A 27,691-nucleotide genomic window follows, 5' to 3' on the forward strand; every position below is an offset into this window, starting at 1 on the left:
CCTAGCTGTTGCATGATGCGATCTCCATCCCAATCAGGAGAATTCTAACTTTCCCCTCATACAACAAACATCTGCTCAATCTAACTCGCATTTCTGACGTTATGCTGCTCAGTTCACTGTGCAGACATTATAATACACATATTCCTCCCGCTGCTGAACTCAACATTATCAGGGCGAAAACAACAGGTCTAAACTCACTCATAAACCCACCATCAACCCTTTAGTAGCATACTGTTGATTTCTAGACCTTATTGTGTATATGCTTACGACAGTACTGAGAATTGTTTCCTTGTTAAAACCAATGAGAATTGCAAAGGGACAATCCTTACCAAAACCGATCCACCACATCTGACCAATAATAAATAATCAAATGGAAATGCTAAATTTAGCATAAGACCAGTTTATTAAGTAAGCAACGGTTTCACATACCAATGATTAGGTATCTTGAAAATGTGGTTAAACATTCACCCTGTCACATGTATGATGTAATTTTATGAATACAGTTATTAGTGTAAACATCAGGGATTATCCACTTATAACAGAGGTCATTTTCACATTTGGAGCAGTAAGTATGGAACAGAAGTTAAATCACAGTGGAAAAATCATAATAACCTGGTCACCCGTTGTTAAAAAGTATTGTTTAGGCCAAGTTCACCCTTTGCTGAGCATTCCAATAAATTATACACAAACCTAGTCCATTTTCAAATGTGTACCACAGATCGCTTAGCTATTCATTCAGTAAATTAATCCTAAAAGCAAAACCCACAAAAAGAGCATATATAAAATTAAATCCACTGTTTCTAAAATGCAATAATTGTCTCCAAAAATTCAATGGACATTAGTCCATTAGCGGAACATTAGAAAAGGTTCATCAGGAACATCTCATCATGGCAGGATTCTGTGTTTTTGTTTGGATCAGGAAATCTGTAAACTGGAGAGAATAGGAAGTGGTTGATGCTTTAAAATTCTGCAGCATGAGAAAGGAAGGATCTGATACACGGGAGTTCTACGTTTGAATCATAATTCTGTGTACATGAAGCATGCTTGTCTTATAATGTGAAAAGTGCACAGATGAAACATAACACAATTGCACTTTAAATGTAAATAAGTAACATGTCACATTTGATAGATGATACATTTAATAAGTAACTTCATTATTTCATAAATTAACATTCATATTTGCATTAAACATTTTGCATCTTCAAGATTATTGTAAACAGAGACTAGAACAACTGATCATTTTGTGCAAAGGTATAGATATGTGAATTCATGATCAATTGTAAAGTATCATAATTGCACATTAATAATTCCTTATGTTTAGCATGATGCATATAACGTGTGGGTCTTGTGCACATGCATTTGTATGCAAAATTATCTTTGCCTTTCACGTTTATATTTTAGATGTATCAGTTGATAGTCATTGCACACGCAAGGGAGTATATAATCTCTTTCTATATCCAATGGTCATCTTTAGATCTTGGCTATTTGCAAATTTTGGCCATTTTAAGAACTTGGGTAAAGCTGATTGGCATATGAGAAAAATAAGGTCTAATGCAAGGTCCTGTCCTCACCACACATATCCAGTACAGAACAAGTGGGCCAGATGTTAACCAAAATAGAATCAGTACAGGAGGAATGAAGGCTTACTGCTGCATCTCTGGATGACTCTTTGAGAAAAGATTTCCTTTGTGGTCAATGTGTAATAAAATTGGAAAAGTTTAATAAATAATATAGTTAGAGTTTTGCAATACATGGCACATGGAGGAAATTATCTTCCCAATTCATCAATTTAGTGAGTGTCAAAAGTAGATTATGTCAAGATTGGCATGTGTAACAGTAATTATTTACAATCCCGAGGCTGATCAAAACTTATTTGTCCCTGAGTTATTCGGTCAATCTAATTTGTGGCGATGTTTATCTTATTACAATTATTCTCTCCACATTGAGATTAATTCAGATGTAGGGCGCATTAACCAGATGTCATAATATAGGCCCAACAATATTTCAGAAAAGTCTACTTATTTTTAAAAATGTTTATACTTATTTTATAGCCTAATAATTTGGTGGCTTCCAAATCGGGCTGTAATCCTAGTGCAGCACAAATTGTTCATGCCAGCTGTGGCTGATGGCAGAACTACGCAGAATTGGCCCAATGGCCTCATTCGTCTGGGTCAATGTCCAAGACATCCAATCGTCATTCTTCCTGGAACCAGCGAGCTGTGAACACCAGTCACAGCATCAAGTTGGTCCCAGGATATACAAGGAACGGCTGGTTTAGATGCCATTCCAGGTGATGAGCAGAGGCCAGGATGAGAGGAGAGACAAGAAGAGTGGTACCAAATGGAATGTACTTGCATTTGCCTCCAGCCATTATGGCACTTAGGTGCCTATTTACAAAGGGATGCAGCACCAACAAATCTCACAGCCTATTTGCATAAGGTATTGTTAATATATCAAAAAATAACTCTCTCATTGTATATATTTCTGATTTGTAACATGAACCACAGAACTTTGCTGTTATATCCCTGAGTAGTTGTTAGTTGTGTTTCACACAGACGATAATGGTAGTATTAGTGTGAAGCTGGTGAGATGCAGTTTGATTCTTCTCAAGCTCTGCTGGTTTTTCTCCGGTATAATATCAAACCTCATGATCTTTATACTAAAAAAAGGAGAAAGTTAAATAACATTCAATTTTCATTCAGGGTTTTGTGCTTGAAAAGCAAAATTGTTTTCACTTATATTAGAAATAAAACTCAAATTACATTGAGGCAAAATATGCTGTAGGAGTGAATCTAACAGTGTCTGCTTAGTTAAACTTGTCCTTGCCATTTTAACTTTGACAATAATCTACACTGCAAGTTGTTGAAAATGTGAGGCTGTAACTGGGATCTGAGTGAACAGGACAAGCAACTATGTATTTCCTTGACTAATTAGATTAAAGAATTGTAAGATTATCAGTGCAAGGACTAGGAAGCAAATATAAAATAGAGTGTTGGCATTCAATGCCAAATCAGATACAGAAAGAGAAATGTAGACGATGGAGAGAAATAAAATTGCATTAAGAGGGAGGGAAAAGAAATAGAAAGGAAAGGTTTAAATAAATTTAAAACTGTACTTTTTAAAAATGTTTAACGACAAGTAAAACTGGAAGGAATGAGACTCCAGATTTGTAATAGTTACTTTTTAGTGTCAAAGAGTTCCTTGATATTAATTAACAATTAGAATATCATGAAAGCAATCTCTGACAGTTAATCTAGATATAAATAATTTTGCAGGGACTTTAAATGACTTTAAAACAGGTTCCTTGCATCTCTACAGACGACTTCTAACTTTAGCATGCAAATTCAGGAACTTCACATCTCCCAATGCATTTTAATGGTGAGGCACACAGAGTCAGGCAAAGAGACACATTTCAGAATGTACCTTTTGGATTTTTGTGTTTAGCCATGCAACTGCTCTGACCTGAAGTTGCTTTGCCATTTTCACAATAATAAAGTGAGTACTATTAAACACACCTTTAATTTGACAGGAAATTATGGAAAAGTAACTCTCACTATGCCAGTGTCCTTGCAGAATAAATCTGCTGTGGCGTAAATAGTCAATAATGATTTACTCAGAACCACTGCTTCATCTCAGTCCTACAATACCATAAAGATCAAAGAGGGTTTAAAATCCTTTAGGTATAATGGGAGATTTTCTTACATCTGTATTTTCCATCTATTGGTAGTAGAACCAAGGAATCAGGCCTTAAATTATGTAAATAAAACTTGCACCTGGCCAGCCACAGCATGTGTTAACTAAATCCACAATTAAATACTAACCAATACATATTCCACGTGCCACTCATGGTGAATTTGAAGACATAAAGTTTAAGATAGTCCAGATTTTCCCAGAATAGGGCATCTAGAGGTGACCCCATTACTTAGACATTTTTTCATCATCATTTAGCTCGAAAAGTTCTTGCCCTGTAAATTACTGAAAGTATGAGCTGAGAACAGAGCATCTGGGATCTTGGTAAATTATGGGACCAATTGTCTCTCTCCTTAACCAAGGCATTTTAAAGATGGAGAAGGAAACTGAGACATGTTGGAAATATGCTGAATTAAAGTCAAATCAGGAACAGAAAGAGAAATAAAAAGAGTGAAAGAATAATTGCAATAAGAGTGAAAAACAGAAAAGTGAGAAAAAAATCATTAGAACAATTTATTACATGTTGAAATTAAACTCTACAGTTTTGATTTTTGTGTTTCAGGGCCAGAGAAGTTGCATATTTGGTATTCAATCTCATCATTAAAAAGGTCCTTATGCTGTTAGGTACTACTCTGAATATTATGTGGTGAGTTTAATTGGCAATGAATGTGCAGATGTACCAATTTCTTGAAACTCAAAGGAATGTTGAAGGAGAATTGCTGACCCGAATTTCTGCTCAGACAAAAACGGTCTCTGTCTTTGCAAAAACGGTGCTGGAAGCCTAAATCTGAAAGTCCTGCCCCTGAACCCAGCCCCCAATATTTTTGCAAGGGGGAAAATGGGAGAGGGTAGAACTTGTGGCATCTGTGAGTCAGGGAGTCAGCTGCACATGTTAAAGTGAAACTGCCTTCAGTCTGATCTGATTGTCACAAGGAGGAAATGGGAAGTACGACTTGTGCACATTAGACCTGGTAGGAGAAGGTCTAACTTACAGGAATTCTTTGGAAAGGTAGGGTACCCTTTTGGATTTGGTCGAGGGACACCTTTGGGAGAGGTCAGGTGTCCTTTGGGGGAGGTGAAGTGTCCTTTGGAATTGTTGAAAGTAGACATGAATATGCAGAAAAAGTGGATAAACTCATTGAAACTCTCAAGCTCATCGGAACTGACAAGGGAACTGTTAAGCTGTTAAGCCATTAAATCTCCTGCCCTTTAAATATTTGAAAAACACTGTCAGCAGTGTAAAAAAAACAGCGCTTGCTACTTCACTCTGTCTGTTGACATAAACCGGGTGATTGCTATTACGGGATTAGTGCAGCACAACTGATTTCACAACCTACAATTGTCACATGGGATGTCTGTCAGTTCACAGTTTGATTGACAGCCTCAAGCGCTTATAGAATCTTTGAAGTGGGACAATGAATACAAATGCTAGTCTTTGTAAGGGATTAAAGGAAGTTAACTGTAGTGAATGGGTTGTTATCAATGAGAGTTTTTTTTAAATAGTAAATTCAACAATAAACACTTCAGAACTTTATTCAATCTTAGCACGGACCCTGAGGTCTTCCCATGGTAAATATTGGGTGAGTCGACATGGGGGTTGTAAAGGAAAACGGTGATGGGTGGAGGGGCATGGGTAGGCGTAAATTGGGTATAGGGACCATAAAGGACCATGAGGAGGGGAGTGTTAGCAGGAGCATAGGTTGGCATAGAGAGTATAAAGGGCCAAGGGTGGTGGGTAGAGGAGCATACATTGGCATGGATGGTATGCAGGGCCATCGGCGATGTGTGGCTGGCATTAGATAGCATGGATTAGCATGGATGCATCATGGGGTGTATGTGATGGAGTGAGTGAATGCTGGAAGGCCATTCTTTTGTTTCGTTCTTTTTTTCACAGCTTGGACAAAGTGCTGGAGCACCAAGGCGGACCCTTCTCACAGCCCACCTAAATATCCAAAAGCCCCTGTGGCTGCCTGAAAACTCTTCCTGGGGGTGGCTCAGGACGAAAATCCAAACTTCCAGGGTGCTTTTTCAGGAGTCGGGCACGTGGAGCCAGGAATTCTCCCAACTCTGCACACCTGACGGGAGTGTGAAAATTTAGGTCACTTTACAAGGCTGACAGCAGGATATTTCTTAATTGTGACAAGCTGATGGACAATTTGCACATTAATAAATGTGTAATATTAATTATTAATAAATAAATTATTTACTAATAAATAAAAGTAAACTTACAATGATTTTGGCAGCTATTTCTGGGCTAACATTTGGGGTGTCATGCCATGTGAGGCATGATGGACCAAAAGGACTAATGGATCCTCTGGTTACTTTCCTGCATCTTCAATTCTGATTTGCTGCTGGTTTACTTTGAGCCAAGTAAATGTCTCAAGTACGACATGAGGGCAGTGTAACAGGAAGTGCAAAGATTACAGGAAGTTGGCATCAAATACAAGACTTTTAATTCATTATAGATAACTTGATTCCTTTCAATAAAATGCATAGTGAAATTTGTCAGTCTTACCATTTGGTAATACTTTCCAACACTCTGTTGCGGTTTCATTTCAGTTCCTTTGTATGCTATAAAGTGAATGAGTGTGTTAATCCTGAAAAAAAGTAAGTAAAATTGTTACCATTTCCATAACATTGCATGATTTCTTTGTAAATCAAAATACAGTTTCATTAATACCTGTGGTACAACATGGTGAGGAACTGAATTCCCAATAACCCAGCGAACGATATCAAGAACATGAAACTGAGTGGTTCGATGTTTAGAATTTCATCTTCTGAAAAGATACCATTTGGGAGGATTTTTGGGATCTTGATGTTTATCTCTGGACCAATTGCTTGTAGGAAAAATGTTGAAACGATCCACAAAGCATTAATAATGAAGTACAGAAAAGTGGCCTGAAAAGAATGGAAGGGGTTATTCATAAAAGTAATATTCCCATTGAGTACAATGTGAGTGAACACACATTTCCCAGCAATATGGTTTTCTTGTAACCCTCGCCATGCAAGAACAAAAGTAAACTGAATTAATCATTACAGGTGTTCAATGGGAGCTCCTGATTTACTTTCATCACTGAGAAAACAGGAACTGTACCTATTGGGTGTGCTAACCCGCACCAACACTGAATCTCCATTTCTCAGTCTTACTGAGCCAGGTTGCACTCAGAGCATGAAGCCTCACAAAGTTTATCTTTTAGCCCATTATCACATGTGTTTTGCTTTCTTTCAATTGGAAGGCATTTTGCACAATGGCCAAGCATTGGCAAGATTTTGTAGATGTAATGGCTGGTATGTTATGCTCGAAAAGCTGAACAGATCGCGAAAAAGTTTGGCAATCCATTTCTAATGCTGAACCCTCAAATCTGCTGACTTCTCTGTGCCTTCTGTACCTCCTTTGTTTCCTCCTTCCACACCCAAACATAGTTCAACATGGTTCCCCCTTTGGGATTGAACAAGCTGACCAGATTCAGAACAGTTAGCTGTACATTGTATTTTTACCTTGTTTCTGAGGGACTTCAGTTGCTTTGCTATCTCTGCCTGTCTCTCTTTGTCTTCCTCAATTGGTTTAAGATATAGGTTGATGAGGTCTTTCCAGAATGGCTTTTCTGTCTACAGATAAGAAATATTGAACAATAAGGTGAATAAAAATGTTATATTCCAATCGTCTTTCTGTATGGCATATTTTGCTTTATATTACAAGTGAATTGCTACATACAACAAACAGATTTCATATTAGACATTGAAATGAATACACAAGGAAATGAAAAATGTCATTAGCAACAACTTACTTCATCAAGCTCTTCTTCAACAAGCAGTATATGGAGTGACTGCTCTTGCAAGTTACTTATCCAATCTACACAATGAAAGCATGAGTGAGATCATTCTCAAAAGCATTGCAATCAAGTCAGTTGAACAACAAAATATCTTTCATTTTGACCTTCAAACTGCAAATGACCCAAAACTCCATTTGAATATACAGAAGAAAGCATGTTATCAGTCTCTGTGGTGGCATCTTTCGAAAAACATAGAGACAATTTGCATCTTTCATGATCTCAGGTGTGGAGCAAAGTCAACAAAGAATTTTTTTTTTGTACAGTTGCAATGGAGGAGAAACAGCTGCCAATGTATGTGCACAGTAAAGTCTCACAAACAGCAATGAGGTAAGTAGTGAAATAAACTGATTTTCGTGAAGATGGTGATAGGCTTGGATATCAGAGGGGACTCCCCAGTTTTTCTTAGAGCAGTAACATAGGATCTTTTATATCAACCTGAAGTGGCAGATGGAGCCGAAGTTTATCATCCGATCTGAACAATGGCACCTTGGAAAATGTAGCACAGCGTCAGTACTGCAATGGAGTTTCATTCTGGATTAGAGGACCACATATTTAGATATGAGATCAAAACCACAATTCTTGATGCAGTGCTGCCGCTGAACCTTGTGTAACATCAATATTTTGCATTTGATCCCAGTATCTTTCGCACCCCCACACCCCACCATCACTATGCGGCATTACAAACCCCAAATATAACTCGATAATTAGACTGATAAACTAACAAATTATGTGATCTTTTCAGCCTGCAGAAAGAAGATTCACTCAACTGATACCTCGGATGGGAGGGTTATGTTACAAGGAAAGGTTGGACAAGCCGGACCTGCATCCATTGGAGTTCAGAAGATTAAGAGGTGATCTTATTGAAACATATAAGATCCTGAGGGGACTTGATAGGGTGATGCTGAAAGGATGTTTCCCCTTGTGCGAGAGACTAGAACTAGGGGACACAATTTAAAAATAAGGGGTCTCCCATGTAAGACAGAGATGAGAAGAAATTCTTTTCTCTCAGCCTGCCCGACTTCCCGATCCCTCACCCCGGCCCACCCTACCCCCTCAGTCACTTACCTTACACATTTCACTTCTCTGCCTAGCTTTACAAAGTGGCTTTGGGACATTTAAAGTTTATGGTAGCTAGTGTCTTAACAAGGGGGTATGGCATGTCCTCCCACCCGTGATCCTACACTCCAAGGGAAGGACTCCACAACTGGAACACTGCACATTTCTCACGAGACCTGGCTCGGAGGTACGGGTGAGAAGTGTGGAGCTCCAGTGTAGGGTAGGTAAATACGAACAAGTGGCAATCCAATGGTAATTGCCATTCCATGGATGATTCTACCCATGGACTCACCAATGCCCCATATATCTATAGCAAAACATTCCTACTTTTATACTCTATTCCCCTTGAAATAAACAACAATATTCCATTTGCCTACAAGCTTTTTGTGATTCATGTACCAGGGCACCCAAATCCCTCTGTATTTCATAGTTCATCAATCTCTATCCATTTAGATAATGTTCAGCACCATGCGTGGACTTTTTAGATGCTGAAGCAGTCCATGTCCAAATACATCAAGACCTGGACCGTATCCAGGCTTGGGCTGAGAAGTGGCGAGTAACATTCGCGCCACACAAGTATCAGGCAATGACCATCTCCAGCAAGAGAGAATCTAACCATTACCCCGTGGCAATCAATGGCATTACCATTGCTGAAACCCACACGATTAACATCCTGGGGGTTACCATTGACCAGAATCTGAACAGCACTAGCCATATAAATACTGCAGCTACAAGAGCAGATTAGAAGCTTGGAATCCTGCGGCAAGTAACTCACCTCCTGACTCCCCAAAGCCTGTCCACCATCTACAAGGCACAAGTCAGGAGTGTGATGGAATATGCCCCACTTACCTGGATGAGTGCAGCTCCAACAACACTCAAGCAGCTCAATGCCATCCAGGACAAAGCAGCCCTCTTGATTGGCACCCCATGCACAAACATTCACTCCCTCCACCACCGATGCACAGTGGCAACAGTGTATGCCATCTACAAAATGCGCTGCAGGAACTCACCAAGGCTCCTTCAACAGCACCTTCCAAACATACGACTGCTACCATCTAGAAGGACAAGGGTAAGAGACACATGGAAACGCCACCACCTGGAAGTTTCTTTCCAAGCCACTCACTATCCTGACTTGGAAAAATATCATCGTTCCATCACTGTCGCTGGGCTAAAATCCTGGAACTCCCTCCCTAACGGCACTGTGGGTGTACCTACACCATATGGATTGCAAAAATTCAAGAAGGCAGCTCACCACCACCTTCTCAAGGATAATTAATGCTGGCCTTGCCAGCGACATCCACATGCCATGAGTGAATTTTAAAAAAAATTGATCCTTTTCTATTCTTCCCGACAGACAAAGTGGAAAATTTCACATTTCCCACATTATACTCATCTGCCATATTTTGCCCATTCACTTCTTTTCTCATTTACAGGATGTGGGCTTCACTGGCTAGGCCAGCATTCATGGCCCATCCCTAATTGGCCTTGAGAAGGTGGCGGTGAGCTGCCATCTCGAACCGCTGCAGTCCATGTGGTGTAGGTACACCGACAGCGCTGTTAGGGAGGAAGCTCCAGAATTTTGACCCAGCAACAGTGAAGGAATAGCGATATATTTCCAAGTCCAGATGGTGAGTGACTTGGGAGGGGAACTTCCAGGTGGTGGTGTTCCCATGTGTCTGCTAGATGGTAACAGTTGTGGGTTTGGAAGGAGCTGCCCAAGGAACCTTGGTGAGTTTCTGTAGATGGTACACAATGCTGCCATTGTACATCGGTGGTGGAGGGAGTGAATGTTTGTGGAAGGGGTGCCAATCAAGTGTGTTGCTTTGTCCTGGATGGTGTCAAGCTTCTTGAGTGTTGCTGGAGCTGCACTCATCCAGGCAAGTGGGGAGTATTCCATCACACTCCTGAAATAACCTGTCTATATCCCTTTGAGAACCCCTTACTTCCACTCCACAATTTACTTTCCTCCCTATCTTTATATCATCAGCAAATTAGCAGCTATACATTCAATCCCTTCACCCAAACCATTGATGTAGATTGCAAATCGTTAAGGCCCTGGCACTGGTCCCTGTCACACTCATTATATTTTGCAAACCCAAAAATGACCAATTCATGGCTACTATGCTCTGTTTCTTCTTCCCTAACCAACCCTCTGTCCATGCTAATATGTTACCCCCTACATCATGAACTCTTACTTTGTGTAGCAACCTTTGATGTGGCACCTTGTCAAACGCCTTCTGGAAATCTAAGTACACCACACCCACTGGCTCCCCTTTATCAACTTTGATCACTACTTCCTCAAAGAACTATAATAGATTAGTCAAACACAATTTCCCTTTCACAAAACTATGTTCACCCTGCCTGATTGCACTGAGGTTTTCTAATGTCCAGCTATAACCTCCGTCATTATAGATTCCAGCATTTTCCCTATGACAGATTTTAGGCTAACTGGCCTGTAGTTTCCTGCTTTCTGTCTCACCCCTTTCTTGAATAGAGGAATTATATTGACTATTTTCCAATATGATGGGACAGTTCCAAAATCTAGGGAATTTTTTTGGAAAATTAAAACCAATGCAGTAGTCATTTCTTTTAAGACCCCAGGATGAAATCCATCATGACCTGGGGACTTGTCAACTTTTAGTTCTAATCATTTTCTCTGCGCTCTTTCCCTGGTGATTGTAATTGTTTTAAGTTCCTCCATCCCTTCCACCTCTCGATGCATACTTATTTCCGGGATTATATTTGTATCCTCTACAGTAAAGAAAGATGCAAAATATCTGTTCAATTCATCCGCCATTTACTTATTTTCCATTATTAAATCCCCATTCTCACTCTCTGGAGAGCCAACACTTACTTTATTTACTTTTTTCCATTTTTAATGCATGTAGAAATTCAAAATATTTGTTTTTATATATCTAGCTAGCTTGCTCTTGTACTCTAATTTCTCCCTCCATATTATTCTTTTAGCCACCCTTTGCTGTATTTTATATTCTGTCTAATCTTCTGATCTGCCACTAATCTTCACGGAATTGTATGCTTTTTCTTTCAATTTGATAACTTCCATAGATAGACACAGCTGGTGTGTCCTTCCCCTAGAGTCTTTCTTTTTCACTGGAATGTATCTTTGCTGAGTGTTATGAAATATCTCCTTAAATGTCTGCCACTGCATCTCTGCTGACCTATCCTTTCATCTAATTTCCCAGTTTATTTTAGACAGCTCTATCTTTATGCCCTCATGATTGCCCTTATTAAAGTGTAAAACACTAATCTTAGACCCACTCTATTGTCCCTCAAACTGAATATAAAACTTAATCATGGTTTGATTACTGCTACCTAGGGGATCCTTTACTGTGAGGTCATTAATAAATCCTGTCTCATTGTACATTATTGGATCCAGAATACCCTGCTCTCTGCTTGGGTGTACAATGTGCTGCTGCAAGAAACTGTCACAAAAACACTTTTACCTCATCTTCCAGGCTACCCCTGCCAAACTGATGCATCCAACCTACATGTAGATTAAAATTACCCATGATTATCACTGTACCTTTGTCACAAGCTCCCACAATTTATTCCTGTATACCCCACCCTACAGTATGGTTACTGTTACGGAGCATATAAACTACTTCCCTATGTGATTTCTTACCTTTACTGTTTCTTATCTCTGCCAAAACTACATCTTGATCTTTAGGTCATCCTCTCAAATGTGCTAATGCCATCCTCTATTAACAGAGCTACCTCTTCACCTTTTCCTAGTTTCATGTCCTTCCAAAATGTCTTGCACCCTTGAATATTCAGGTCCCAGACATTGTCATTCTGGAGCCAACATTGTCATCCTGCAGCCATGTCTCTGTAATGCCTCTCAGATCATATATATTTATTTCTATTTGTGATCTTAATTCATCCATCTTGTATGAATGCTGTGTGCATTTAGGTACAAAGGCTAGAATTTTCCAGCCTGTCACACTGGTGGGGATCTGCTGGTTCCCCCGAGGTGAATGGAGATTTCAATGGCTCAATGGCATCGCCGTGGAGGAACTAACCATGGCGGGGAAAGGGGGGAGGTGGGAGGAGCGTGGCTGGAAGATTCTGGTTAGAGCCTTTAGTTGTGTCCTTTTACTATTTTTGCAACCTCTGCAGGAAGAAAACCCTGCAATACCAACAACAGTTCTGCTTGTGTTGGAGGTTTTATCTATTTATTTCTGGAAGGCCCATCAATTAACCACAAGTCAGGATTTTCTATAACCTTATCAATACTCACTATCTTCAACTCTGGGCTTGATTTCTTCCTCTTCATCAGTCATACTGAAGGAAAAAATCAAAGAATACCTGAATAATTTTTCAAAGATTTGAAATAGTTTGAACATAGAGCATCAAGAAATATGATGATACTAGGAAATATAAAATATAAATAGGGAAAAAGTCACAAGTGAACACTGTCAATTTTTAGATTTCAAAGCAATGACCTAATTAAAAAGATAAAAAGGATGCCCTCCAGGTACAAAATATTTCAAAGATATACCCAGGACTCTCAAGGACATAGCACAGAATAGAACAGAGAAGTCAGGACAATGGAAAGAAGGGACCTGATTTTAACTCCCTGCAATTGGATGGATTTAAATGGGTTAACATTGGGCCCTATATTTCTGAATGTGGTAAGAAGACTGATGTGAATGATTGGAAGAAATATTGGACAGAATTTTCTACCTGCCGGGCGGACGGACCCAACCCAATCTCCGGCGGGCGGGGAGCCAATCCCCGCCAGAGAAGCGGGCCCCGCTGCCATTTTACGTGGGCGGGCCAAGTAAGGTCCGCCCAGCGTGATGTCCGCCGGGAAGCGTTATGCGCACCCTGTGTGGGCAGGGGGATTCCCCAAAAGCGAGAGTGCGGTCTTTATCACATGTGCATGAAAGAGCGCACATCTCCCTGAGGCTAAGTGCTGCCCCAGGGAGATTGCTAACACTTTTAAAAATGTTAAAAATAGAAAAAAAAAATCCTTAACATGTTCCCTTCGTGACAATGTCACATGAGCTGGGACATGTTTATAAATTACACTAAAACATTATTAAACTTTTTAAATCCCTACATGAAACCTCATCCCGCCGGTGGATGAGGTTTCATATTTTTTCTAATTCCCGCCAGGGCTCCTGGCCTGCCCACCAACCTTAAGGTTGGACGGGCAGGTCCTTTAATTGTTTCAATGATCCTGTCAATAGCCTCAATTGGCCATTGACAGGTCAGCGGGCCTGCAGCTGATTTTGCTGTGCCCCCGCCTACCTGAAAATTTAAATGGGGCGGGATGACGTCGGGGGTTCTCCCTGCCGTCATCCCGCGTCATTTTAGGTGTCAGCGAGCGGGCCCCACCTCCTACCCACTGACGGCAAAATTCAGCACATTAAGTTTACCAATATCAATATTAATTGGAACAATGTCAAGAAGAATCTGCCACTGTGAACCATGAAACGTTTTGTGAGTTTGCTTGGACACCTGTCATCTTAGTTCATGGGAAAATATGTAGCTAATCTTTCTCATGCTTAAAAATGGAAACGGAAAACAGTCAGGATTTCCCTTTGAAAACAGAATTTTCTTTCTCTTTCCCACCTCCACCCCAGTCAAAAGAAATCCCATTGCCTCAAGCAGTGGGAGGAGGGGCTTGTAAGGGGCTTGCGAGTTTGTAAAGGGCAATTTGAGAGGCCAGTTTAATCCAAAGAGAATGTATCAATCAAAAATCAATAACTAAACTTTCAGAGCAAAGGAATCCCAAACACAGAGAACTGGGAGATTGGACTGTTAACTCTTTAAGAGTTTTATATGAAGACTACAGCAACTTATACTGCCTTTTAATATTGTAATTACTTTGAAAGCAAGTTACCTGTCTGTATGTTGAGTTAGTTCCTTTTTATCCTCTTTAACTACAAATTCAATATCCCAACAGATGCATTTGCATTTCTTTTCATATCGCAGAACTTGCTGAGGTTTCTTTTTGTCCTGTACCTTCGGACTGACTGTTTCACGTGTGCCCCATGAAACGTTATTCATGTTTACCATGGAGTAAATTGGCAACAGCAAGTATCCACTGGGGATACAAATTATGTACAGCAGCCCATAAAACACAAGGGGGAATTCCTGGGGATGGAGCATTGCTGTTGAGATGTAAAGGATCATCATGGAGATAAAGAACAAGCCTGTCGGAGTAATAAAGGTGTTTTCTCTGACCATTTCACCTAAAAACACAGAACATGGTGTTAGCATTAAGGAACGAGCTTATGACTCATCTTTCCCACCTACACAGTCAAGTGAACGTGAATGTACAGGGCATATGTTAGCATGAAGCCCCTTGTCTGGTTTAAGAGTGTCTACTGAAGTCATGCCCCACCCATTTGCACCAGAATTTTCCAATCAGAGTCTGACAAACAATGTAGGATCCCTATTTGCATATTTAAAGGTTCTTGTGCCTTTTTAGGCAGACAGATTGCTCACTCATTTACAGGTCTGCCTAAAGCAGGCAGGGTGTGAAAGGTGTATCCAAAGTGTTCATCCTCTTTAAACCTCCCACAACTTTTAACAGCTGACCGTACATTTTTCAAGCATCAGGTAGGCAATCGTGAGTTTAATTTCTCCCCTCACATATTCTTATCTTTGTAAGTCAATGCTTCTCTTGCTGAAATGCTACTTGTTTGGCCTCCTTTGTAAACATAGTGAGCACTTTGTTCGATTTAATTGAAAGCTCCCTTGACATATAGGGTAATAATTTTAAGACAGTCACACCCATCAGTTTGGTAATTAAATACTGATATGGTTACACCCTCCAGTAAAGGCAAGCAAAGGTTGCAGAACATAAATAATTGGCAACACATTTGAAACATGGCAGTGACAAAAAAAATGTAATGCAGCTGGTCTGTATATTGGGAGGATATACAGTGCTAACATATATCGGAAGATGTAAAAAAAATCTATTTGATAAAACTCTCACCAAAGAGATAGCTTGAGTCCTCAATCCCAAGTTCATTCTATAACTCAAACCCCAAATGATCCCTTTGATTCAGTCTACCTTTTTCATCCCCCTGGATGGGGGCAGGAGGAGGGAAGTGGATCTTGAAAGAGTAGGAAATTGGGAACATAACTCCTCCCAGTTACAGCCTTCTATTGGCTGCACCTGACCCTGTTTGAAAAGTATGAAGCAATGTCAATTACATGTACATGAATATCTGAGGCTCTATATGATAAACAGCCAGGTGTATATGGGAGCAGTCTGCCACATTTAAACCTGGCACTAACATTGTTTTCTTTGCTGCCCTATCTGTCTTAAAGGGATTGGCTGGTATTGTCAAAAAAAAAGAGGACTAATGAAAACATTGGGAAAGCTGGAATTGTATTTCACCTGTCTCAAAAATGCAGCAGCAGCTACAACATAATTCCTGGTTCCAGAATGGCACAAAACTCCAGATTTCCAGCAGCCATGGCTTCAACGCTGCTCCTTCTCCTGCAACAACCCTTTTAATGCTGCTGCTTCACATGATATCTGCGTTTTTTCACCAACAAAGCTAACAATTTAGTTGAGTAAAGCCTAATTCTCAAATTCTACACAAATGTTTCACTTAATACAGCAGGAAAGGTAACTTGTTAAGGTTGCAGTGCCACTAACAGAACATTCGAGTAAGTTGTAACTGGGCTAATAAAATCTGTGTAAAAAGGTTCAGACCATTCACCGAATCTCCTCTTTGTCTTGACACTGCCAAATAATTCTGTGCTTGTTGTCTCATTTTAGCTTCCAAGCTTTTTTAAAAAATATATAAATGACTATCATAAAAATTGGTAAAGATCTGAGATTAAGAATGTAATAACAATATGTAAGTGCCCAGATGCCCTTATGACAACAACTTATTAAATACCCCTTTTAACTCAAACCCCCATAGTTTTAACTCTTTGGGCAGAATTTTCAGGTTGGTAGGTGGCCGCGATCGGCGGGCCTGGGAGCAACCGGGGAATGGACCGCCGACCATGATCAGCCCCCGACTGTGATTTCACGCTGGCTTGCCAATTAATGTCCAGTCAGCGTGAAAGGTGCATTGAAAGGCTCAGCGCTGCCGGGGTGGGGACGGGAGGAGGGTGAGCGCTGAAGTTAGCACGAGCGTGGAAGGAAAGCTTCCTGAAGGCACAGAGCTACCTGTGGGAGCTGATGAATTTACAATAAAAAAAAACAGAATGTAAAATCGGGAAATTATGTCCACGCGTCAGAATAAGACACCTCAACATACGGGTGATGAAAATTTTTTCAAGATATTTGAATCTTTTTTTTAAATTAATCACAGAAACCTCATCCCGCCCTTGGATAAGTTTTCCTCAAAAATTCAAAGGCCGCCTGGCCGATTCACCCACCTGCCAAGGGTAACGTTAGACGGGCAGTGAATAATCGCAGTCAATTGCTAATTTTATGGCCTTAATAGATCAAAATATCGCGCTATTTACGCTCAAGCATGTCAGGCACGCGCCTGCACACCGAGCGGAATATTCTACCCCTTGTGTGAGATTTTAACTATCATCTTCCTGTGAATCAGATTAGAGGGCAATGGTTAATTAGACTAAACCATACCGAAATAATTCAGCTCCCCAGTTTCATGTCACTTTCTGTAGTGCTTTCATTAGCTACAACTCTACATGGGCAGTTTCTACTAATACCTTGGAAACAGGAATTTATAATGAATAAGATACCAAAAGTGTGCAAAAAGGTTTGCAATATATTATTGATTTATGATTGTCCAAAAATGACTTCATGTTCAAAACAGGAAAGAGGGATATTTGGACCACTATTAAGTAAGTACAACAGTTTGGAACCAAGGCAGGTGAATGCAGTTAGGATACAAGATATTAAGAATTAAAATGTTAGCCGTGATCTAACTGAATGTCAATTGGGATCGAGGCTGAATGCCCTCTCCGTGTTCCTATGTTCTTCATCCCTATGTATTGCATTTTAAATTACATTTCACTTTCTTATCTGACAACTTCAGATGGCAAAACAGTGCTTTGATTGCTCGTGCACATCTTTAACATGGTGATTCATAATTAAATGCAGTATTAATGAATAAATTAATAAACATGAAAAGATAATCCATATTACAAAGTTTTAAGATGAATAGTTTCAAAGGTTTGTGTGATAAAGTTAATTCCTGTACAATATAAAATTTAATTTGAAATCTAGAAATGTAGTCAATGAAACACTCACCAATAATGGACATTATCGTTGCAATCATGAGAAAGGCATAAAAGATGCTCAGAACAGCAGCAATATTGATCTGGGTATCTGATTTGACTTTGTAACAGATCAGTATGTAGGTGGCAGGAGGCAAGATCCCAAGTGCCAGAGCAACATTTCCATTCCAGTTAAACACAAAGGTAAATGCTCCTGTAAAAGTTATTGTGTAGCATAAAGTCATCTACATTGTATTAAAAAGAACATTTATCCTATTAAGATTGGGTAAAACAAAGAACAAAGTTATCCTATAAGCTTTCCTTTACTAACCTTATGAATTCAATATTAATCAATATATAAGATATCCTATTAGACTTTTCTGTTTCTCATTCACTGATACCAAGCACAACCCCCTCAAGATCCATTTGTTAGACCACAGTCAGGAACATACTCAAAGTTACTCCTGCTGAGCCACCATAATTTCAGAGTCAACAGGTTTTTCACTGCACTTCCAGTCAAGTTAAGATAGCAGACTGGGAGCATTTCTAAGGAAGTTCCTGACCCATGTATTTGATCACCATCCTTGACTTTCCTACTATTGTTGCTTGGTGTCCATTTTTACATCCTCTCTTCAAGGCTTCTTGGGGAGTTTTTCTATATTAAAGCTGTTGTATAAGTGAAACTTGTTACTGTTGCTATAGACCTGAATCACATTGCTGTAGCAATGTGCATCGGCTGTTACCTTCTGAAGGCCCACTCCATACTGCATTGATGGCATGACATCATGATACATGACATTGGGTGTGAGCGGAATCGTTGACCAAGTATTCGGTGGGCTTGACAGCACGAAAAGGTATTTGGTAAACTTATTTTGTTTGGTTAGTGAGAATGAAAAGTTATGATGATGACAGGTGCAAATCATACCATTAGGTGTTTCAGTCTGATGTATGTCAACACACCATGCAGCAAACCAGGCGATCTTACACTCCCGGCCGTGAACCTTGCTTAATGGGAATCGAGGGCTGAGGAATCAGTGCAACAGGTTTGTAGACAATCCACACTCCGAGCAAATAACATTTCATGTTGGGAGCACAGGAATGCTGAACTTACCCTCATGTGTTTGTAAGCAACTGTAACAAGGTTTTCCAAATAATTTTTTTTTTAATGAAAACTCTGACCTTTTGTGAGATTGCTGGACCATTTGGGGTGTACATCCCACTACAAGGCTGTGCAGTAATGTCAGAAACCTGTCATGGTGTCATTTCTGCTGCTGAATCCTAAGGCCTGACTGGCATGTAAGATACTTTATAATTATTTTGGCAGATCCTGATGAGACACATCAGTAGATGACTGTGTGTCAGCACACCCTTCATATTGATGCAGAAACCTGCACTCCCACTCATAGGGGCAAAAAAGCCTGTGTCCTTTCATCTGTATGTAGCTAAATACAATCACTCATGCATTTGTGGCACTGATACTATTTTATGATAATGCTGTAGAAATGAAATATTGTCAATAGTTGAGGTATTTTATCCCAAGTTACAGGTAAGAAAATATCACAATGTGGTAGAAAAGCATAGTACCTGCTATCATCAAAACCACAGTGGCAGGACCCAGAATCGATGCTGCTGTTCCAATAATCTGGTACAGAATGTAGAGTTTTGAAATTGAGGGGTTTCTCCTGGAGGTCGGTGCTCCGCTGTTCAAAAGATCAATTGTATTCGCCAAAGTCGATGGCACCCAACGGCGTCGTTGATTGTAGAATTCTCTGAACTCCTGTGGTGCGTTTGTGTAGGCATCTGAAGCTGCATTGTATTCTACACGCCAGCCCTGCTGTAGTAATAATGTACATAGCCAACGGTCTTCTCCTGTTAGAGTTGATGAATGCACGTTACTGTTAAAAGTGCTTACTAGCCCATCATAGTATGACTGATCGTTTAAATCATCCAAAAATATGAGCTTCTCTTGATACAAGGAATATCCCTGCCTTCAGTAAAATATGCATCCTGGATGATTCATACACTAAATGGTTAGTGTGTGGTTAAACCAATTGTACAAATTTACATATGGTTATAATTAGTCCCTTTGACTGACTGTTCTTGACTGTAGCCCATTATTACAATATGACATAATGGTAGTGAGGGAAATGTGTTGTAGTTGCCTCTCAGTTAATATCAGCTTTTCCTATTGAAAGGAGTTGACTGGTGTGACAGGAAGGGACAGAGTGTACAAACATAAGTGTGCACTAGCAAATAAGGTCAGAGTAGCGAAAAATGGTAAGACAGAGTTAAACACTCTTTATCTGAATGCATGCAGAATTCGTAACAAGATGGAGAATTGATAGCAAAATTAGAAATAAATGAGTATGATATGAACACCATTACAGACACATGGTTGCAAAATGACGGCAGCTGGGACCTGCATATTCAAAGGTCTTTGACATTTCAGAAAGGCAGGAGGAAAGGAAAAGGAGGTGGGGTGGCTCTGTTAATCAAGGATAAGATCAGTATTGTAGTGATAAATGATCTTGGTTCAGATGGTCAAAATGGAGAATCAGTTTGGATCCAATAGCAAAGGAAAGAAATCATTGAAGGGACTGGTTTAGAGGCTCCCGATAGTGGCAATGCCGTAAGGGCAGAGTTTAAAATCAAGAAATAAGGCTGGCTTGTAAGAAAGGTACTTCAATACTGTGGGAGATTTTAATGTTCATATAGATTGGATGAATCAACTTGGCAAAAGTAGCCTGTAAGATGAGTTCAAGAGTGTATTTGGAATAGTTTCATAGAAATAAGCATTCTGGAACCAACCAAGGAACAGGATATTTTAGAGCTGGTAATGTGTAATGAGCCGGGCTTAATTAATGACCTCTTACTAAAAGATCCTCTAGGTAAGAGCAATTATAACATGATAGAATTTCTCATTCAGTTTGAGGGTGAGAAATTTGGGCCTGAAACTACTGGGCCTTTACATAAAGGCAATTCCAGTATATGATAACAGAGTTGACTAAAGTGGGCTGGGAAAGGAGGTTGAAAGGTAAGATGGTAGAAAAGCAGTGGTAGACAATTAAGGAGATATTTCATAACTCAGAACAAGGATAGATTCCATTGAGAAGGAAAGATGCAATAAGAAGGATGCACCATCCATGGCTAACTAATAAAGTTAAGGATGGTATCAAATTGAAATACAACAATGCGACAAATATTTGTGGTAACCGAGAATGTTGGGAAAATTTTAGAAACCAGCAAAGGATGACTAAAAAAAGAAAAGGAGAAATGGGAGTATGAGAGAAAACTAGCTAGAAATATAAAAACAGACAGTAAAATCTTCTACAAGTATATAAAAAGTAGAAGACACAGAAAGCGCCCAAAGAATAGGAGAAAATCAAGAGGCAAAAGGGAGAGAGGAATTTTAAATAATCATGGTCATGAGAGAAAAAGGTACTATGGAAAACTAATGGAACTAAAGGCTAGCACTACCCCGGACCTGATGGCCTGCATCCTAGGATTTAAAGGAAGTGCTTACAGAGTTATTGGATGCATTGGTTGTAATCTTCCAAAATTCCCTCGATTCTGAAAATTTTCCAGTGGATTGGAAAACCTCGAATGTAACACACTATTCAAGAAAGGACATAGACACAGCAGGAAAATACAGTCCAGTTAGTCTTACATCTGTCATTGGGAAAGTGCTAAATCTTTTATTAATTTATTCTTTTTTTCATGGGATGTGGGCATTGCTGGCTAGGCCAACATTTATTGCCCATCCCTAAAGGAAATATCTCTTAGGAAGGAAGTGGTAGTAGGACGCTTAGAAAATCATAATACAATCAGGCAGTGTCAACATGGTTTTGCGAAAGGGAAAAGCAAAATACTGCGGATGCTGGAAATCTGAAACAAAAACAAAAACCACTGGAAAAACTAAGCAGGTCTGACAGCATTTGTGGAGAGAAAGACAGAGTTAATGTTTCAAATCCGTATGACTCTTCTTCAGAACTGAAAGGGAAATTGTGTTTGACAAATTTATTAGAGTTCTTTGAGGATGTAATAAGCAAGGTGGATAAAGGGCAACCAGTAGGTGTTATATGTTTGGATTTCCAAAAAGCATTTGAAAAAGTGCCACATAAAAGGTTACTGCACAAGGTAAGAACAAGGTGTTGAGGGTTGTATATTAGCATGGATAGAGGGTTGGCTAACTAACAGGGAATAGAGAGTAGGGAAAAATGGGTCATTTTCAGGTTGGCAAACTATAACTAGCGGAAAGCCGTAGGGATCAGGGCTGGGGCCTCAGTTATTTACAATCTATATTAATGACCTTGTGAAGTGACAGACTATACTGTAACCAAATTTGCTGATGATACAAAGTTGTGTAGGAAAGCAAGTTGTGAGGAGGATACAAAGAGTCTGTAAAAGTGCATAGATATGATAAGTGAGTTGGCAAAAAATTTGCAGATGGAGTGTAATATTGGAAAATGTGAGGTTGTTCACTTTGGCAGGAAGAATCGAAAAGTAGAATATTATTTGAAAGGAGAGAGACTGCAGAATGCTGCAGTACAGAGGGATTTAGGTGTCATTGTATGTGAATCACAAAAAGTCAGCATGAAGGTACAGCAAGTAATTAGGAAGACAAATTGAATGTTGGCTTTTATTGCAAGAGGGATGGAGTATAAAAGGAGGAAATTTTTGCTACAATTGTACAGGACATTGGTGAGACTACAAATGCAGCACTCTGTATACTTTTGGTCTTCTTACTTAAGGAGATACTTGATTTGGAAGCTGTTCAGAGAAGCTCCACTGGGTTAATTCCTGGTTTGAGATGTTTGTTTTATGAGGAAAGTTTGAGCAGGTTGGGCCTATACTCACTGGAGTTTAGAAGAACAAGAGGTGGTTATATTGAAACGCATAGGCCAGAGTTTTACACTGCCCCCTCCCACCCACGGTCAGGTTCTGGAGGTAGCGGGGGTAGGGAGCGTGAAGATGAATGGATGGGATTCCCTCCAGGATCCCGCCCGCTCCAACCTGGTCGTGATGTTATGGTGGGACGGACAGGGCCTCGGATGGAAAGCCTACCCTTGCCCCAATTAAAGCCCAGAAGTGACCATTTCATGGTCCCTTAAGGGCCTTTTCCACCCCAGCCTCAATTTTTAGGTTGGCAGGCAGATGATGGATCAGTGGAAAGAAACCCAAAATTGAACAAAGTTCGATCTCAAGCAGGAAGATGGGGGGTGAGCACCTCCATCAGAAGCCCCTTTCTGACTGAGTCGCCCTACCCGTAGGGCCCGGTGACCTCCAGACCTCCATCCCTCCCACACCAACCTATCCCTCGAGACCCTGATTGCCTGATTGGCCGGCAGCTCTCCAAGCCGGGACTTCTTCCCAGTGACAGGCGGAAGGCCCACCTTCTGCCGATTAACGTTTGTTAGAGCGTGAAATGGCATCGGGGCTGTTGGCGGGTATGTGGCCAAGCCTTCATCATCCTAAAAACTTTGGCTATAAGATTCTGTGGGGGCTTGACAGGGTAGGAGCTGGAAGAATGTTTCCTCTTGTGGGGAATCTAGAATGAGGGGTCACAAGTTTAAAAATAAGGGCTCTCCCATTAAAGATGAAGATAAATTTCTTCTCTCAGAGGGTTGTTAGTAGGAATCTCTTCCACAGAAAACTGTAGAGACTGCTTTATTGAATATTTTCAAGACTCGGTTAGACAGATTTTTGGATCAACAAAGATAATAAATTAAGAGTTATGGGGGTCAGGCAGGAAAGTGGAGTTAAGACCATAATCAGAACAGCCACGATCTTATTCAATGGTGGAGCAGGCTTGATGAGCCGAATGGCCTATTCATGCTCGTGTTTCTAATGACCTTATGATCTGAATGTTCTTTCCAGCTAAAGCTTTCCCATTCACACTGAGATTAATTGTTTATGCACAGTGGGGTAGAATTACGACAGGGGTTTGCCCAATCTCCCACTGCCCCTTTGACGGAAGAATCTCAGAACGTTCTCCACACTTCATAAGCAGTCATTTACACCATTCCCAGGGTTATGGAGGGAGATTTATGGAAATTCTAGCCAAATGTAAAAGTGAACGTTGGTTACATACCTTGATCGTATTGGACAAAATGCTGTCCTTCGGTGGCTTTGGTGGTATATTTTTTAACCACATTATTATCCATTAAGGCTGCAGCCCTGTACAAACTGAAGCACCCTGGACTGCACAGTACGCAGCCTAACACGTGTTCAGCCGTCTTCTGTAACCAGTGACCAACAGCATATTCAAACTTCTGGTACCAGACCATAGGACCTTTGAGAGGAAGGAGCGGGGGTGGAAATGTACACTTTACTGGTCTGCACAGATTTACTGAGTATCAAAGTTTGATGACTTAACATGAGGAGATATGCAAGTAGGTATGAACATTTGGTTGATCAAGCCTGCTTGTTCCATTAGCCATGTACAATTAACATTACCATGGACTGTACCCTGCCTGAGGAGAAACTCTGGGATGAAATTTACCAGCCCATTGGAGAAGGGTTGAGGAGCAGAAGGCTTCAAACTTGTAGCAGAAGGTGCTGAAAGAGGAGCCTAACATCCTGCTGTATATTCTCAGGGGCAGGGAAGGCAGTGGTGCATCACCCCACCACCCCTCTTTCCCCCGCCCACTGACTGGAGGCAGGTGTTAAATTAAAACAATTAATTGGTCAATTTACAGCAAATTACCATCCCCCCTCCCCCCACTGGCATTTTACTGTGTGCGGAGACCACCAGATAAACTTTGGCAGCTTCCAAGTGGGTTTGTGAGGGGGCTGTCCCTCAATGTCTGATCCATGGCCCATGGAGGGGCTCCCCCAAGGCAATGACTACGCTCATTACCCCAACACTGCCACTGGAGGGTTTACCCCTCCAATTGCTGGCCCCTGCATGCCTCACATGAAACAAAATCCTATCTGGTCTTCAAGGGTGCCTTAACATGGAGACATCCTCTTCATCCCACAGTCTCAGTGGCGGTCATCTCTATGTGTGGCCCTACCGAAGCTGCTGGGCTGCCAATTCTCTGAATGGACCAGCAGCTGTCAGAGGGTGGCTGCTGCTCTCTATTGGACAGCAGTCCTAGCGGTGGCCTCTTAATTGGGCACTGCCAGTGAACTTATGCCCAGGTATTGCCATGCACCCATGCTTTTGCTCCCAGGGTTGGGACTTCCCAACTTGTGGTGGAATTCTGGCCTCTATGTCATTCTCTGACTTTCAAAGTTAGTCATGCATCATTGCATATCATCTGACCCTGTATTAGCACTATTCAACTTCAACTAAGCAGCTTCCACAGACAACATTATCATCCCTCAGAACAAATATTAGCAAGCCAGCAAATAATAGCATATTTTCATCAAGGCAGTAATTTTCATTTATGGTTAAAAAAGAACATAAATTACAGGGGGGGTTGAGGGGGAAAGGAGATTTTAATACTTATTAATCACAATAAACCTGATGGCCTGGGTTTTGTGAGAGGAATAATGACGAGTTTATTAGAACTCACCTATTATGAGGTTCATTAGGCAGCAACCTGCAGTAAACACAATGCATAGTTATATACATAGTGGAAACTGGGAAATTGTCACCTGATTTTTCTCTACTCCTCTACAAGCTGCACTGCACCTGTACCTCGCTGAGTGACTCAGCACTAGAATGCGTGAAGGATGTGAAGTTGCAGTACTTAGCCATTAGATAACCACCATACACACCAGAAAAAATTAGGGCTGGTGAATTCAGCTGGAAGGGCTGAATTTTCAACTGTTTAATAAGTATTAATTACTGCAAAAGAGCTCTTAAAAATAATTTTAAAAGTGTGGAGTCTCGTTCATTCAGAAATTATTTTTTGTTTGAGATTTGTTAGATACATGAAATATGCATTTTTAAAATTTCTCTGTCTCTTTTTTCTCTCTCTATCTTAATCCCATCTTTCCTTCTATCTTTTTATTTTGCTTTCTTTATATGATTTTACATTGAATTGAATATTCTAATTCATACTTCCTGGTTAAGACCAGTGGGTCAATTTTGATTCTGTAGAGGTGGATGGGTTTTGAATGGGTTGAAATAGTATCCTGCCCGTCTCAGTGAGGATTATTCCATTTAATTGGTTAAAGAGACACACTTGCCCTGTTCACGCATGCTACAAATATCCTATAGAGGGTGCCACATTGAAAAGGGTTTAAAGACCATAACTTGGCACATAAAGCCCACACAAAGTTTATAGGCATCTATAAGTGTAACGAATGGCGAGTGCTGTTCTTTCAACACTGGCTGAAAAATCTGAGCCACTGGCCTGAATTTCATGCTTGGTGTGCAAGCCAGGTTGGCTGGAGCGGAAACGGAATATGGAATCCACTCCTGGCTCTGGCCGCGTTGCAAACACAATTTCACGCTGGATAGCCAATTAAGGTCTGCCCAGTGTGAAACCAATCTTCTAGTAGGCAAAATTAAAGCACATGGGATTGGGGGCAATATACTGGCATGGAATGAGACCAGAAACAGAGTGGGAATAAATGGGTCTTTTTCTGGGTGGCAGGCAGTGACTGGTGGTGTGCCGCAGGGATCAGTGCTTGGGCCCAAGCTATTCATAATATAAATATTTCCAAGTTTGCTGATGACACAAAACTGGGTGGGGTTGTGAGTTGTGAGGAGGATGCAAGGAGGCTTCAAGGCGATTTAGACAAGTTGCGTGTATGGGCAAACACATGGCAGATACAGTCTAACGTGGATAAAGGTGAAGTTATACACTTCGGTGTGAAAAACAGAAAGGCAGAGTATTATTTAAATGGTGATATATTGGGAAATGTGGATGTACAAGAGGATCTGGGTGTCCTTGTACACCAGGCAGTGAAAGTAAATAGGTAGGTGCAGCAAGCAACTAGGAAGGCAAATGGTATGTTGGCCTTCATTGCAAGAGGATTTGAGATCCGAAGTAGGGATATCTTACTGCAGTTATACAGGGCCTTGGTGAGACCACACCTGGAGTATTGCATGCAGTTTTGGTCTCCCTACCTGAGAAAGGATATACTTGCTATAGAGGGCGGGCAGCGAAGGTTCGCTAGGCTGATACCGGGGATGGCTGGACTGTTGTATGAGGAGAGATTGTTTTAACTGGGCCTGTATTCACAAGAGTTTAGGAGAATGAGAGGGGATCTGACTGAAATTTCTTCTAACAGGGCTAGACAGAGAGGCTGCAGGGAGGATGTTTCCCCTGGTTGGGGAGTCTGGAATCAGGGGGCCACAGAGTCTCAGGATATGGGGCAGGCCATTTAGGACTGAGATGAGGGTGGTCAACCTGTGGAATTCTCTATCACAGAAAGCTGTGGAGGCCGGGTCACTGAGTATATTCAAGAAAGAAATTGATAATTTTTTGGAAATTAGGGGTATCAAGGGATATGGAGAGAAAGCGGGTATATGGCGTTGAGATAGAGGATCAGCCATGATCATATTGAATGGCGGAGCAGGCTCAAAGGGCCGAATGGCCTACTGCTGCTCCTAGTTTCTATGTTTATGTTTCTGAATGGTCGGGAAGAGCCAGGCAGGCACGGGAGCTGTCGGGCGCCGGGTCCAATGGCGACCAGGCAGACGCTTTAAAACCGGCAAATGCAGCTCCCTGAAGGCTGCCAGGGAAGAATCTTGGAGTCTGTCCAGAAGACTGGAACAATGGCCTCACCAGCGGCTGGAGAAGTGAGGCAGGAGCACAAGTCGGGTGGGCATTCGGCGCCCCATTTCTTGGATGAGTGCCTTGTGGAGAGGCTGGTGTCAGGCTCTTGTACGCAGGGATGGCAGGAGGAGGCCACCACAACTGACCAAAAAAGACTGGGAGCTGGTGGCAGCCGAGGTCATCAGCCACGGTGTTGTTCGGCACACATGGATGCAGTGTCACAAAAGGTTCAATGACCTGCTGTGCTTG

At 40.9% G+C, this 27,691-nt stretch overlaps 1 protein-coding gene across 2 annotated transcripts in view; it reads right to left on the reverse strand.

Annotated features, from left to right (window-relative positions):
- Positions 1–384: 384 nt before the first annotated feature.
- Positions 385–27,691, reverse strand: part of LOC144689630 (chitin synthase chs-2-like) — a 67,674-nt gene continuing 40,367 nt past the window's right edge. The window contains exons 10-19 of one of the 2 annotated variants that reach the window (XM_078556869.1): positions 23,857–24,057; positions 19,350–19,634; positions 17,800–17,979; positions 14,449–14,800; positions 12,838–12,881; positions 7,479–7,543; positions 7,189–7,299; positions 6,371–6,588; positions 6,206–6,287; positions 385–931 (exon numbers count right to left, since the gene is read on the reverse strand). In XM_078556869.1, the coding sequence (XP_078412995.1) occupies positions 872–931; positions 6,206–6,287; positions 6,371–6,588; positions 7,189–7,299; positions 7,479–7,543; positions 12,838–12,881; positions 14,449–14,800; positions 17,800–17,979; positions 19,350–19,634; positions 23,857–24,057 (1,598 nt within the window). In that variant the 3' untranslated portion in view covers positions 385–871. Of the gene's footprint in view, positions 2,660–6,205; positions 6,288–6,370; positions 6,589–7,188; positions 7,300–7,478; positions 7,544–12,837; positions 12,882–14,448; positions 14,801–17,799; positions 17,980–19,349; positions 19,635–23,856; positions 24,058–27,691 lie in introns of both variants that reach the window. The other variant, XM_078556870.1, reaches the window with a different exon arrangement.

The sequence above is a fragment of the Cetorhinus maximus genome, chromosome 14 (genome assembly GCF_964194155.1).
Source record: "Cetorhinus maximus chromosome 14, sCetMax3.hap1.1, whole genome shotgun sequence".
NCBI classification, from domain to species: domain Eukaryota; kingdom Metazoa; phylum Chordata; class Chondrichthyes; order Lamniformes; family Cetorhinidae; genus Cetorhinus; species Cetorhinus maximus.